Source organism: Poecilia mexicana, unplaced genomic scaffold, assembly GCF_051168715.1.
Source record: "Poecilia mexicana isolate PSO_F unplaced genomic scaffold, ASM5116871v1 scaffold_23, whole genome shotgun sequence".
NCBI classification, from domain to species: Eukaryota; Metazoa; Chordata; class Actinopteri; order Cyprinodontiformes; family Poeciliidae; genus Poecilia; species Poecilia mexicana.
Genome location: NW_028263392.1, coordinates 2734532 through 2749412, shown reverse-complemented (window position 1 = coordinate 2749412; position 14881 = coordinate 2734532). Strand labels below are relative to the sequence as shown.

At 37.4% G+C, this 14881-nt stretch overlaps 1 protein-coding gene across 2 annotated transcripts in view; it reads left to right on the top strand.

Annotated features, from left to right (window-relative positions):
* The window catches only part of LOC106913213 (sodium-coupled neutral amino acid symporter 2-like), a 40582-nt gene extending 25701 nt beyond the window's left edge, over positions 1-14881 (top strand). For both annotated transcript variants that reach the window (XM_088003119.1, XM_088003118.1), the window contains exons 6-17: positions 29-102; positions 199-291; positions 602-677; positions 2407-2489; positions 2571-2629; positions 2776-2928; positions 4349-4428; positions 4540-4640; positions 7817-7941; positions 12421-12565; positions 12658-12755; positions 12872-14881. In XM_088003119.1, the coding sequence (XP_087859245.1) occupies positions 29-102; positions 199-291; positions 602-677; positions 2407-2489; positions 2571-2629; positions 2776-2928; positions 4349-4428; positions 4540-4640; positions 7817-7941; positions 12421-12565; positions 12658-12755; positions 12872-12973 (1189 nt within the window). In that variant the 3' untranslated portion in view covers positions 12974-14881. The remainder of the gene's footprint in view (positions 1-28; positions 103-198; positions 292-601; positions 678-2406; positions 2490-2570; positions 2630-2775; positions 2929-4348; positions 4429-4539; positions 4641-7816; positions 7942-12420; positions 12566-12657; positions 12756-12871) is intronic.

Here is a 14881-nt window from a genome sequence, read left to right as displayed (position 1 = left end):
GAAGACCTTTTCTCTCTCTCGTGTTTAGGTTTCTCCTGGTTTCCGTTGCCATTTTCTCCTTGTATTCTGTCCACTTGTTGCTGAAGACAGCTGATGAAGCAGGTGAGCAGCAGCTCTGACTTTCCAGCAACTTTTTATGTTTGTTCACATTTAAATGTCAAGATTTAAAACTCTTTGCGTTTTTTCCTCTTTTTCCAGGTGCTCTTGTTTACGAGTCACTGGGTCACAAGGCCTTTGGGATCCCAGGAAAACTGGCTGCTTCCTGCTCCATCACCATGCAGAACATTGGAGGTGAGAGACTGACCTTTAAGTATAACAGCTATGCATGTAACTATGATGCTTACATTCATCTACCATGTTTTTAAACTGAAACATTGATTCTCTGTGTCCAAATTGGGAGGACAAGCAGAATTAGATAGTTTTTGCGTTGTTGTTGTTGTTGTTGTTATTATTTCTTAGTGTTCTGTGACTTTTGTTTCTCTCAAAATATCACAAATGACTCTTTTTTTCTAAATGTGTAAATTTATGCTAGGGATGTTGCTAACTTCTGTGTTTTTTTTATTATTTTATTTTGTTTTCTTCTTTTATATCTTTCATGCAGCCATGTCAAGCTACCTCTACATTATCAAATATGAACTCCCCATTGTCATTCAGTCCTTTACTGGAGCAAGTGATGGGTAAGTAGTTAAACATTTGGTCATTTTAACAACTAAACAAAGAAACAGCAGAAATTGTTCTTATTAATTGCATGGCTGCTGTTCACCATTTGCCACTTAATACCTTTATAGGTTTTGTTATTTTAGAGTTGAAATTTCTAGTACAAAATCAAATTAGTCTGGAATGTGACATTCTACAATTGTGCTGCTCAACGTGGCAGCATGTTGGAATTGCTCTGTTAATTATATTCTGATTTTATTATGGAAATTTTAAATCTGATCTTGTTTTTATCTTAAAAACTTTAATTGCTTTATTTCTGGCAGAAAATTAGTTATTTATGACCAAACTTGAACCCAACTAAAGCACAACAGTTGAAAAGAAAATGTTGTAGATGCAGAGCAGGAGCAAAGAGGAGAACATTCAAACTCCTCCATCAATGATAATGAGCAATGCGAGTCCAATTTCATCCAACTATCCAAGACATTGAATGAACTTGGACTCACCCAGAGTATTGGGAACGCAGTATGGAAGCATTCAATTGTAACGTTTATCTTCCAGGCTTTCTGACTCTACCAGCAGACACAGCTTTATAAAGGAACTGGATTAACACTTTATGTCAATAAAAAATGGTGTTCCTGTGATGTGTCTGCTTGGTCATGTGACAGTTAAAGTGATTCAGTACAGGACTATGGGGCTACATTGGTCATCTGCTTCAGATATAATATTGGTAAATTCTGCCATAACAGCAATATATCAGATATCAACATCATCTCAAGTTTTCATATTGGTGGGTTCCTAATAATTAATCTTCCGTAGCTTAGAAATACCTGGACAACAAATTCACAAAAAATGTAAATTATATTCGATGTAATAATAATAATAATAATAATAATAATAATAATAATAATAATAATAATAATAATAATAATAAAAAGCAATAGTCTCACAAGGAAAATAATAAAAACAAAACAGTGCAGCTTGGAGAGAATGCCAAATGACTAATGAATAAGGACGACTGTCTGATTCCATGCATAGCACCAGTCAATGTAGATAGGTGATGCCTATTGGTCTCCTGAAAAACGATCAAAATCCAGATATGTTTTTTCAGTCATAGAAAGCCTCCCTGATTCTCTGGACAGAACGTGAAAAGTGGTCATGTCCAGGGTGACAAAGACATTTGATCACTATTGGAATTCATTTTTATTCACAAACTGATCAATTCCTAAGCATTCCTTGTGTTGGAGACGTCACTGCCAAAGCCCCATAAAATAAGGCTGTTGTTAATTGCCTTCCTGTTTTAGGGTTGTTAACGATTTTTTCCTATGATATTGATTTCTGTGTTGGTTTAAGTCTGTCACATATTGAAGATCGTCTGGTTTCAGAAGAGTTGAATTCATTGACTAACTTTTCTGCCAATCTCTTCTCCCTCTCTACCTCCTGCTTCTTCTTTTTTTCTTCATTGGTTTCCTCATTCAAATCCCTTTTGCAGTCACACAGGGCCCAAAGCAACATTTCCTTTACTAGCTTGAGGTTAGCCTGAGCACACTGTTGAGTTTTACAACCTTTTGTGAAAAATTGGTGGTCAGCTCTGAATCTGGAGAGTGACCTGACCTCCTCTGAAGCTGAAAAGTCAAGACAAGTGCAAAACTTTTCATTTTGACTGTTCAAACTAATTAATTATGTTTTCTCAACAGATTGTGTAACAAATATTATTCTATCAATTTAAAAATGTATTTGTATGTGTTTCAGTGAATGGTACATTAATGGAGATTACCTCGTGATTCTGGTCTCGATTATTGTTATCCTACCTCTCACACTGCTCAGGAACTTAGGTAAGGATCTATTTCTTAAGTATAATAAAAGTTGAAGCACCAGCTTTAAGACAAAAATCATTTTTCATCTTTCCTCACTAGGTTCCCTTAGTTACACCAGTGGTCTCTCTCTGCTCTGCATGGTGTTCTTTCTGATTGTGGTGAGTACGACCCCACCTTCTATTATTTCTCCTGCGAGTTAGATTTAGTCAGTCGTTTCATTAAAGTTTTCAAATCACTACTTATTTAGTTTTTTGAATATTGTAAAAATATAGCATAGTCCCAACACATATTTCCTTTTATGCAGGTGATCATAAAGAAGTTCCAGATCCCATGCCCTCTGCCTGTTCCTGACACTGGAAATGAAACCATGCATATGTTCAACATCACCCCCCACAGCGACAACGTCACTACAGATGATGACACTTGCAAGCCTAAATGCTTTGTCTTCAACTCAAAGGTAAATAAATGGAGGTTAAACAGGTATGAGACAAGCGTCTCGGTGAAGACAGACACTTTTTTCCTCTGCTCCTCTCCCTACCCATTCTCATCCTGCTTGCTCTGTTTTTGTGTTGCTTTTTTGGAGCCTTTCTTTACACATCCTCTGAATCTACAAATGATGGATCTGGTCAGTCTCTCAATGCAATTGATAACATTTTCTCAACGAGAAGACGGGGCACAGGAGAGCCTCTTGTCCTGCGGGGACACACCTGGTGGGATTCACTCTGGATTTATTCATGATAACAGGATTTCTGCTGTTTGGAGCTTGTGGATTCCTGGATTATTGACAAATTTGTGACAGATTTGACTAAACTAGCGAACACTCGGTGTATATTGTGGGACAGAGATGCAAGTTGGATGCAAGTCTGACTGAGACTCGCATCCCAGCTGGGGAATAAAAAATTCACAAGAGGGATGGAATCAATCTTGGAGAAGTTACTAGCTTCGGTTCAGTGGAACAGTCACACTAATTTGGATGATTGGGATAAACCATAAGAGACAAATCTGTTAAAGTCTTTTAAGTCTGCCTGATCTAAACAGTATTTGTTATTTTGAATCTGGCTCCCTGTGGCCTTCTGGTTACTGTGAATCTCCTGGAGTTTATGTCAATAAACTGCTCCTTCCCATCTCCTCACCCTCCTGAAGTAACCTGGGGAATCTTATGGCTGAACTCTCAAGGACTCGCTCTGGATCATTCCACCTTTATCAGAGACTTTATTTGGGAGAACAGGCTGAGAGACATGGGCTGATCTGCAAACATGTCATAGTTACAAACACAAACTCCCTGACCTCAACGCCTTTGCCAGCTTGTCTTTGTTTTTGTCTTGGTATATGTGCCATATCCCACCCAATGTTGTCTTCTCATCCTACTCATCAGTTATTATTTAGATTATTATTTGTTAGAAACTGGTGAGTACTCACTTTTAATCTAGAAAAGGAATTAGAATAAACTTGGAATCCAGAGAGCCTAGTTTGTTAGTCACTCTTTATCTTATTTTTTGCTCACTATTTAGACCAAGAAGTTTAGAGGATACTTACTTACTTACACTTATTTAGCAACCAAGAACAGCAATTAAAACAAACTTAGAATCCAGGAAAGCTGCCTTAGCAACTATGTTTTAGACTCCTATTCTTCCAACCCGGAAAAGAAGTTTCTAGTTTATATATTTTGGATCAACATTATTTTCTTTTTCTTCTTTTGCTCTTTCCTTTGGTTTGTTATATTGTTTGTATTTCCTTTTAGTTTATGTAAAGCACTTTGAATTGCCTTGTTGCTGAAAATGTGCTGTATAAATAAAGTTAATTTAACTTACCTTCTGAATATTTTCAGTAACACTCATAGTATCACTTCTAATCCTTGTACTTTTCCATCTCTCCAGACTGCCTATGCTATACCCATCCTCACTTTTGCCTTTGTGTGCCACGCTACTATCCTACCCATGTATGATGAGCTCAAAGAGTAAGTGATGCTACATTGATTTAACTCAAAGTACTATGAGGTTTAAACTAAACTACTGTTATATTTCTTTAAAGTTTGGTCTGGTAAATAAAACTCTCCTTCCCTGAACAGCCGCTCACGCCGAAAGATGCAGAATGTGGCCAACATTTCCTTCCTGGCCATGTTCATCATGTACCTGCTGACCGCCCTCTTTGGATACCTCACCTTCAACAGTAAGATATACAATAAGATTTAAAAATTACAACCTGGTAGCTTTAGATTGTTAGTATTGAAATGTTGTTAAGATGCGTGTTGGTGTTGGACCTAAATGCAGCATGTTGAGACATTAAGTAGATTTTGAAGATTTATTGAAGAAGAGCTGAACAAAAAACACAGGAATTACAGAATTATTTAAATCCTGTTAAATAACAGGATTTAACAGGAGGATCCAGCAAGGAGTGTGACGAGCAGATAGATATGTAACAGATAGATATGTAACTGTTCTGTGTTTGTCTCAGGTCCAGTAGGTTGATGTCATGACAGTCACATTCAGGTTGATTGTATTTATTCTAACAAACAGGAAATCAAGTTGATGGTTATACACCTGTCCATGAGCTGCCACCTTATCGTGATGGAGGGGTTTGAGTGTCCCAGTGATCCTAGGAGCTGTGCTGTCTGGGGCTTGATGCCCCTGGTAGGGTCACCCAAGGCAGACAGGTCCTAGATGAGGAACCACACTAAGCACAGCCTGAAGACCCCTTATGATGAGAAATAATGTTGGATTTAGTGTTCCCTCGCCCAGACGAGGTGACCCGCGTCCGGGCGGCATATAAAATATGGATTGCAGGTGTGAAGGGAAAGAGCAGAAGGCAGGCTGAGGAGATTATAGACATTCAGGCTACCACAGATTTAGCTCATAGTTTTAGTTCAATCATTTAATTTTATTGCTTGTATACAATTATTGGGACAACAGTCAGTGTACATTTTTTCCATTCAGTTTGTTGAATATAATGTAAACCAAAAGAAAATATAATTGAATATGCCATTATTATTGTTTAAAAACTTCAGGGTAAGAATGGATTATGATGGGAATTTTTTTATGCTGGCTAACCACAACTCTCGAGGTTCCAGGGAGCGAGGTGGGCTTGAAGTGCTAATGCAACAACCCTGGTCCGGATTTGAAGCCAGGCTGGTTTGTGTCTAGAAGAGGCTAATGATAATTCTTACTTCTCCTTAGTACTTTGATCTTCAATCAGTGCCTTGAGGGACGTGAAAATGTAAATATTTAGAAGGTGTCAAATAGGCCTGTCACAATAACAAATTTTGCTGAGCAATTAATTGTCTAAAAAATTATTGCAATAAACGACAATATTGTTTCAAGACCTTTTGACACTGGAAATGACTAATAATGCATGCAATTTCCTGCCATAGATGGATGCACTTTATTTTCAAAAGAACACATAGCACTGCAACTGATAAACTAAACAACCAAAAACAAAAATAAAACGGATTTTCAGTCTCCATTAACAAAAAACGTACTTGAATAAAAACTAAACAACATAAAGCCAAAGTGGAAATAAATACTGCATTCAACCAAAAGAGTGCAGATTATGAAGTCTGCACTATATTGCCCTTCAGTGATCACGAGATTTAAATAGAAGATGGGCACATCCAACTACCTAATGCAGTAGTTCATACTACACGATTTTTTGTCCCTATTTTCCCCTTAAGACAATCTTAGATCATTGGCCGTTCTAAGATTGTCGCTGGTGAATTCGTAACCGATCATCCTGTAGTGTGATTTAGATCGTGGTGGCCGCTCCGATCTAAATCGGGGGTTTTCCCTGACTGGGAGCTTAATGCTGAATGTGACAGGTAGCCAATCAGAAAGCGAGGATTCTCCTCCGTGCTTTCTGAGGGGAAATAACGAGGGGAATCCAAAACAGCTGACACGGCGCAACCCGAAGTCCAGCGGACATCGGAGATAATATGTGGAAACAAAATTAATATTTATTCAACATTTCGTGCAAAGAATATAGAAATGACAATGAGAGGAGTTGGAGCCAAATTGCTACCGCAGTTAATAAACCCGGTAAGTTTTCAGCTGTTCTTCGTTAACGTGACATAAATAGGTTATAATTTTCATTCAGTCAGGAATTTACGCTGACTATAGACACAAGCACCGCAGGTAGATTCTAGTAAAGCATTGATTAATGCCTGGTTTTAAAATGAATTAACTGAACTTGTAGCCATTATTTTGTGCCCATGTGGCTGGACACCACACAGCACGATTGAACCGTTATATCTGGGATTTCTGTCGGCTAATGTGTCTCTCAGGCTTTGAAAATGGGCCGACAGTCGGCCGACAACTCGTGTCGTGTGCGCTGGACATTACACTAATAAAGGGAGGGTCAGTGGAGAACACCGGAGCTGAGCCTTTTTTCATTCAGTGTCATTGTAACCAAAGGACAGAATCTACTCGGGTTCAGATAGCAGTTTACTATCAACCAGTTATGTTTATTACAAGTTACTGGACAGAAACACATCTAACTTCGTCTCAACACTGTCATACAGTTTTCCTGGAAAAACCCACAAAGAGAAAGAAAAAAAAACTTAGATTATAAAGAATTATTTCAGGGTCCTTAGTAAAAAAAAAAAAAAAAAAGAATTAAATTAAATTAAAAGAAGCTGGCCAGCAAAAAAAAAGTTGATATCGGCCACAATAATGCACTAGCAGGAAAACATCATATATCAGGCATAAAGAAGTCAAGCGCTATGCAGAAGGACGGCAGAGACTGGCATGTCTCTACTCCGCAGCAGCTCTGAAACTCTAAAGCCCGGGAGTTTCCCTAGTAACTGCAGTCGGAACAAAGCCGTAAAGTGATGTCGTACTTTGCTCTTAAAGGGATACTACCCATAAAGTAAAAAACAGTACAGAAAAGCAAATAACACAGAACAAACAAATAAATAAAATACAGCTGGGTTACATCATCAACAGAAAGAAAAAAAGACAGGAGGATAAAGCCGACAATTAAAATTAGGTAGATGGGTTTAATTTATTGTGAGATTAATTAATCGACAGGCCTAGAGTCAAATCAATTAAGCTAGATTTGCTTCTTTTAGGTTGGCTTTTAATCTGGTTGTAGGTATGATACTGTCTCAGTGGGGTAATGGGTGGGCAACAGTACAACAGCTTCAGAGAGTTGTGTTCACTATGACTCTGTTTCCTTCTCTGGATGACAGAAAACATCAAGGGTATTGTTTTAGGTATACTACACACCCTGGTTTTATGTATTAGCATGTTAATGTTTAATAATTACATAAAATTTTAGCTTAGTTGCCGTTAAATCAAACTGTTCTTAGCCATAAAAAGTAAGTAACTAGAGTGATCTCTCATATTTCTGTTCAGTCCACGTGGGACCTGAGCTGCTCTACACCTACTCAAACTACTACAAGTATGATATTCTCCTGCTGGTTGTTCGCCTGGCTGTGCTGGCCGCTGTCACACTCACAGTTCCTGTGATGCTCTTCCCTGTAAGTATTAAGTATTGAGGGTCTACTGCAATGTTTTTCAGCCTTTTTTGAGCCAAGGCACATTGTTTTAATTGAAAAAATCCCGAGGCACACCACCAACCAAAAATGTAAACAAAGATAGTCTGTAGCCGCCTATATTACATATGTAGTCGTTCTTATCAAAGTGTCTTGAATAGGAATCAAATAAACACAAAAATGTATAAAAATGTATTTTTTATCACATTTTACATTTCTCATTTCAAATTGCACTTAACATGTCCACTTCAAAAATACACCTGAACAGGGCCACAACACTGTGGTGTTAAATTTAAAGCAGTTGTAGAAAACTTCAAAGTGTTTTACAAACAAAAGCATTCTTATAGCCGGAATACAAAAAATTATTATTATTCTGAAAGAAGCAATAATATCTGGGAAAGATTTCACTTCATATTCTATACTGCCTTCACCATATGAAATGCAACTAGACAGTACAGCTAAACTCTTCCTTATATCAAGACTCTGAGGAAAGATGACCTTTTATCCACAGGTTTATTGACTCCAAGGAAGTGTGAAACTAAAATACAAACAAAAAGGAATACATTACTTTCACAGTCTTTTGTAAACATGTACATATAAGTTTAACGTAGCTAAATTAAATACTGTCCCAAATGAATTAGCAAAGTTGTGCAAACTTACAATAAACATCCAAAAATATTTTATATCTCAACAACCAGAAATAATATAAAAATAATGATGCACAACTATATATTAAACTCAACGTACCTACAATGCTTCGACAGGGCAAAGATGAATGCAGATGGAACTGGATTGATTGAACACACGGGTGACATGAATCTAGCTCTGTCTTGCTTTCTGGCTGAAGCCACGTGACATGCAGCTGGCTGCACCACTCAAAGGGAACGCCCCCACACATAGACACACCCACAAAAATCCCCAACAACACATATTCACTGTTACAATATGAAGAGTTGCATGTACAAAATGTCAATATCTATATTTTACCCATCTAGTGTGAAACCTGTGAATGTTTGGATGAAAACAGCTGATTTCCTGGCAGAAATTGAAGAAAGACAAAGCTCTTCCTCAACAGCTCTCAGTCTCTCTCTGGTTTCAGTTTTTATAGTAACCAGGCTTGAGAAGCTCACTTCACACAGACATGTTGAGGGAAATGGACCCATGTTCTTTCCAACTACTGCTGAGCTTCACTGTCTTTTCCATCACTGTCGTCACAGCCTTGCTAGATACGATGTTCTCACCGCCATAGACATAATACAAGGGCTAGACGCCTCATGGGCCGCTCTCGCCTATTGGAGTTGACGAGATTTAGGGCGGCCATCTTGGAGCGGTATACCACTCCACTCAGCGTTATATATTTGGCAGGCACAATAAAGGATCAGCGCATTTAATAGATCATAACACGCTGAATAGTAATCACATTGTCACGTAATTAAATTTTAGGCATACAGCTATTAAAACTGCATGTATAGGAACATATAGTTTAGCATATTTAAATAATTTTGGTGGAATACAATGTTTTAAAGTATGACATGTTTTGCAAGATACAACCAAAGATGCAATTTATTTTATCTGTGTGTACACATATAAAAGGCTATTAGATTGTGTAAAAATGTAATGAATATGTAAATATTGTTGTCACAACAGATAAGTATGCGTGTGTGTATGTTTGTGTGTGTGTGTGTGTGTATATATATATATATATATATATATATATATCCTCTACCGGGTCCTCTACCAGGCCTCTGGTAGAGGACCCGAGCTCAGAGGATGAAAGAGACCACCCGCGGAGGGTGAGAAGGGAATTTTTTTATATATATATATATATATATATATAAACAACGGTTGAAACTAAGGAGCCATGTTCCCTTCTTAAGCTGAGCATTCAGAAAAACGTTACACTCACTATTTTTGATCTTCATATTTCAAAGAACATAAAACTCCAAATTTGATTAAGATTTGTTGATAATGATAATTAACCAAAGCTACTGAAATTGTGAGTAGGCCTGTTTGAAACATATTCCTGTCATCAAATCTCCGGCTGAAGACCGATAGCTAACATTTGCTGTCATTTCGCTGGTGGGCATAAATACAGTACAGTAATATTACATTCACAACATACTAACAATAATATGTCATTCTTACTTGTGAAAAGTTATCCCCCGGTCCCTGACATCAACAGTTCGTAGATTTAAACACGAATAAGCTGAGCAGAACTGAGGCATCTTCTGTTGTTTTGGTTCAGCAAAGTACGAGGGCATACCGCTCTAAGATGGCCGCCGTATTTCCTGGGCCGGAGTAGCCAATGCGGGGTCTACCCTTATATTATGTCTATGCTCACCGCTAGCTGTAACATTCATGCATCACTAATTCTCTCGTTTTAATGTAAAATGCTCAGTGCCTAATGCCATCTAGTGGCAAGAAAATTACATGATTATGCCACTAGTCACTGCTACAGGAGAAGCTCAAAGATGGCATTGTTTGCAGATAATTCATTTTCAAAAATCTTTTAAAACCAATTACCGTATTTTTCGGACTATATAGCGCACCATACTAGCACCTTCAATCTTTTTTGAAAAAAAAAAAAAAAAACTGGAAGCTGCTCTCGGTTTTCCATAAGTACGGAGCCCCCCAGGGGACATGGGGAATTTTTTTTCTTTTGCGTTCCCTCGCAAAACTTTTGTGTTCCCTCGCAAAACTTTTGCGTTCCCTCGCAATACTTTTGCGTTCCCTCGCAAAACTTTTGCGTTCCCTCGCAATAATCTATTGATCAGTTCATGCGGCATAATTGATACTATAAGCCTTTTTTACGGTGGAAGCCGTACTTTCTGCTTTAATACAAGCTTATAAGGTTTTTCCATGGACTATTGAGTTATTATCGCGGGTAATCAGTCATCTGATTGTGTCTCTATTGTGTTCGTGTCTGAATGGAGGGCTGCTTTCTGTGCCGTTCCATCTGAGCCTTAACAGACATAAACATGCAGTAAATAAATCGATTTTCAATCAGTTTTTTGCACCAAAGCGTTAATAATAATAAACACGTTTTCAATGAGGCTCTATAAGAGCAATATGAATGAAATAAGTAATTATTGATATGACAGGAGCAGCGGCTTTGACACCTGGTGGTGGGCGTGTCGATGTGGGAGTGACTGTCATGAAGTATGAATGGGAAGGTGACGCTGCTGGCTCTGTGTGTGTGAGGCAGCGGGTGAGCTGGGGGGTCAGTCCTCGCAAAGTTTGGAGCATAATAAAAATTTAAAAAATCGATAATTGTGACAGAACAAAGAAGAGGTTAGGAGTTGATTGATACACGGACAGATGAGATTCCCCGAGTTAATCCAGTGCGGCCGTCTACCACCATTAGTTTGCTGTGTTTTATAATAATAAAACGTGTTTATTATTATTAACGCTTTGGTGCAAAAAACTGATTGAAAATCGATTTATTTACTGCATGTTTATGTCTGTTAAGGCTCAGATGGAACGGCACAGAAAGCAGCCCTTTAAACCATTCAGACACGAACACAATAGAGACACAATCAGATGACTTATTACCCCGCGATAATAACTCAATAGTCCATGGAAAAACCTTATAAGCTTGTATTAAAGCAGAAAGTACGGCTTCCACCGTAAAAAAGGCTTATAATATCAATTATGCCGCATGAACTGATCAGTAGATTATTGCGAGGGAACGCAAAAGTTTTGCGAGGGAACGCAAAAGTTTTGCGAGGGAACGCAAAACCTTTTGCGAGGGAACGCAAAAGTTTTGCGAGGGAACGCAAAAGTTTTGCGAGGGAACGCAAAAGTATTGCGAGGGAACGCAAAACCTTTTGCGAGGGAACGCAAAAGTTTTGCGAGGGAACGCAAATGTTTTGCGAGGGAACGCAAAAGAAAAAAAATTCCCCATGTCCCCTGGGGGGCTCCGTACATAAGGCCCCAGCAGAGGGCTGCGTCCTAATAAATCTGCTGGATATATTAAGGACGCAGCACTCTGTCTCCAAAGCCGAACCATGGTTTTGTTCACACCGAGCTTAAGTGCAGCGGATTTATTTCCCTCCTGTACTGCCAGATCGACAGCCCTCAACTTAAAAGCTGCATCATACGAGTTTAAAACATTTCTCCGTCGTGCCTGCTGCTAGCATGTGGTTGTTCTAAATTAAAATTAGCGCGTTCTTCTTTGATTTACAATTTTGACTTCTAATGATTCACTTCCTGCTAGAGAGCCCCCTGGTGGTTGAAGAAAAATACACAGAAAAGCCTCACCGGGCTATAATCCGCATGGTTCAAAGTTTAGGGAAAGCAGCTTATAGTCCGGAAAATATGGTACCGTAGCTGAAACTGAATAATTTCCACGGCACACCTGACGATCGTGGCAGTGGTTGAAAAACACTGGTCTACTCTTAATGATCCAGTCAGTCACTAAGACTATGAAGTCCATTGAGCTAATCTTTGTCTGGTTCTGAACAGATTCGTACCTCAGTCGGCCACCTGCTGTTCCCAGGAAAAGACTTCAGCTGGATCCGTCACGTTATCATCACCCTGATCCTGCTAGCAGGAACCAACATTCTGGTCATCTTTGTCCCCAGCATCAGAGATATTTTTGGCTTTATTGGTAAGTAACTCCACATGTTAATATGTATTATCATCTTTCTAAGAACGTTATTGACCTTTTGGGATTAACTTTACAATAATTCCTCATTCCAGGTGCCTCTGCTGCTGCAATGCTGATCTTCATCCTGCCCTCAGCTTTCTATCTCAAACTGGTTAAGAAGGAGTCAATGAAATCCATGCAGAAGATTGGGGTAAGACATTATTAAACATTTCACAATTTTAATCACATTTTGTTTCTGTTAGTAAACTCAATGTAAAATATTGTGTAACAACTTCAAATTAACTGTGAAATGATTTCTTCCACCAGGCTATGGCGTTCCTGATATTAGGATTTGTTGTCATGATTGGCTCCATGTCTCTCATCATCTACGACTGGATCTCGAACTCCAAGAAAGACCAAGGTCACTGAAGCTCCAGCTCTTTTGTTAGTAGAGAGGAACTGAATTTATTTTCTTTTTTTAACTTTTATTTTAAAGTTGTTGTTTTTTTACAGTACTAAATATGTCCTAAAAAGCACATAATATTTGTATTTTTTCAGGTAAGTCAAACGTATTTAATATTCTTCCTAATGTCCTGTGACTGAGGTGCTAAGCTGACAAGACACTAAATGCTGCAGTTTATGAAATACTACTTGTATATTAAAAAGATGCATATCTTTTTAATTCAACTTTTTTTAAAAACACTGTAAACAGAAATATTTTGGTACGTCAAATCAATCATCTTCTTACGAAGTATTTGATTTGATGTATTATATTCAATGTAAAAAATGTTTAGATAAAATGCTGTATTGAACCTTGATCTCTGTGTTCATCGTGTCTGATGTTGGTCTTTGTTTTCAAATGTTGGGTTTGTAATTAGGAAGACACACCTGATTACTAAATAATGTTCTAAATGTGAATATTTTAACAGGAGGTTCAATGTCAACCTTTCCAAGTTTGATTTTTTATTTATTTTTGTCATCTCAAGAAACTTTATAAAACACTTTCAGTTTATTTCCAGTCATTTAGAACTTTGGTCCACATTCATGTCACTCCTGAGCAGAGGAACCAAACACAGCCAAATGTGTCACAATAACAAATTTCGCTGGATAATAAATTGTCCCAGAACTTATTGCGATAAATGATAATATTGTTGTTTTGAAACAATTTTCAAGTAATGTAACGGAAATGGCATAATAATGGCAAGAACACATTCTTACAAATCAATCAACTTTAAATTTTATTGAATATTTAAACAGGAACTGGATGACATTTAAAAAAAAAACTAAATTAAGAAAATCAACAAACGACAAATGAATTATGAAGTCTCTGTAAACAAAAAATATTCTACAACTGTCTTGTTACATTTAATGTAGCTTGTCAAACTGCCTAGGATTATAAACTAAACATACATGTGTTACTTTCTGCTATGTTGATTTGAATAATACTTTCAAGAACTAGCAGAGCCTTTGGGCTCACTGCATGTAAATATTGCATGTTTACAAACTATTTCAGTTTTATAGGACTTATAAATACTAAGTTACATTTTATTTAGCAACATGTTAGCAGAGTCATGATATGAGCAGAAATTGATGTTGTTCAGTAAAGACTTTAAATACTTTTACCACAATTTATTTGTACATCATGACAAACATTAAACACTTTCAATCTTACATAAAGGAAATTATAATATGTACAAATTATAATAAATATAAAATGCAGACGTGCAAAAGTACATTTTCACATTTGTTCTTGCTGCACTTGAGCAAAAAATAAACTACATTCAGTCACAGCTGTGATATTCAGGAGATGCAGTTACTGTCAATGTGACCATATTTATAAACAGTTAATAAACAGAACTTCAGTAAATTTACACTGCAATTGTTTATCATGTGTCACATAGCAGGTAGTAGAGAAGGAGGTAGTAGACAGCAGGTTGTTGATACTACGGATTTCATCTTGTTATTAATACTTTTGTTGCTGTTTCTGATGCTTACAATGTGTATAATGGAAGAGCTTCATGGATTTAAAATGCTACCACACATAAATACAGCTCTCATCACAGCTGCTCATATCATCATCATCATTGTATGGCTGTTGGCAAACACAAATAACTTGTTGAGCATTTTCATGAGATGATCTGTTGCTAGAAACTGGACTGGTTCTCTCAAAGAAAAATGTTTAAAAACAAATAAATTTAAACTTCAGTAGTGTGTGGAGTAATGTATGGAGTGAAAATAGTCTCAAAATATCTGTGCGTGTGTAAAAATATCTGTGCGTGTGTAATAATGGATTTGTAAACCTTAAAAATAAAATAAACCTTCTCCTACACCTATAAA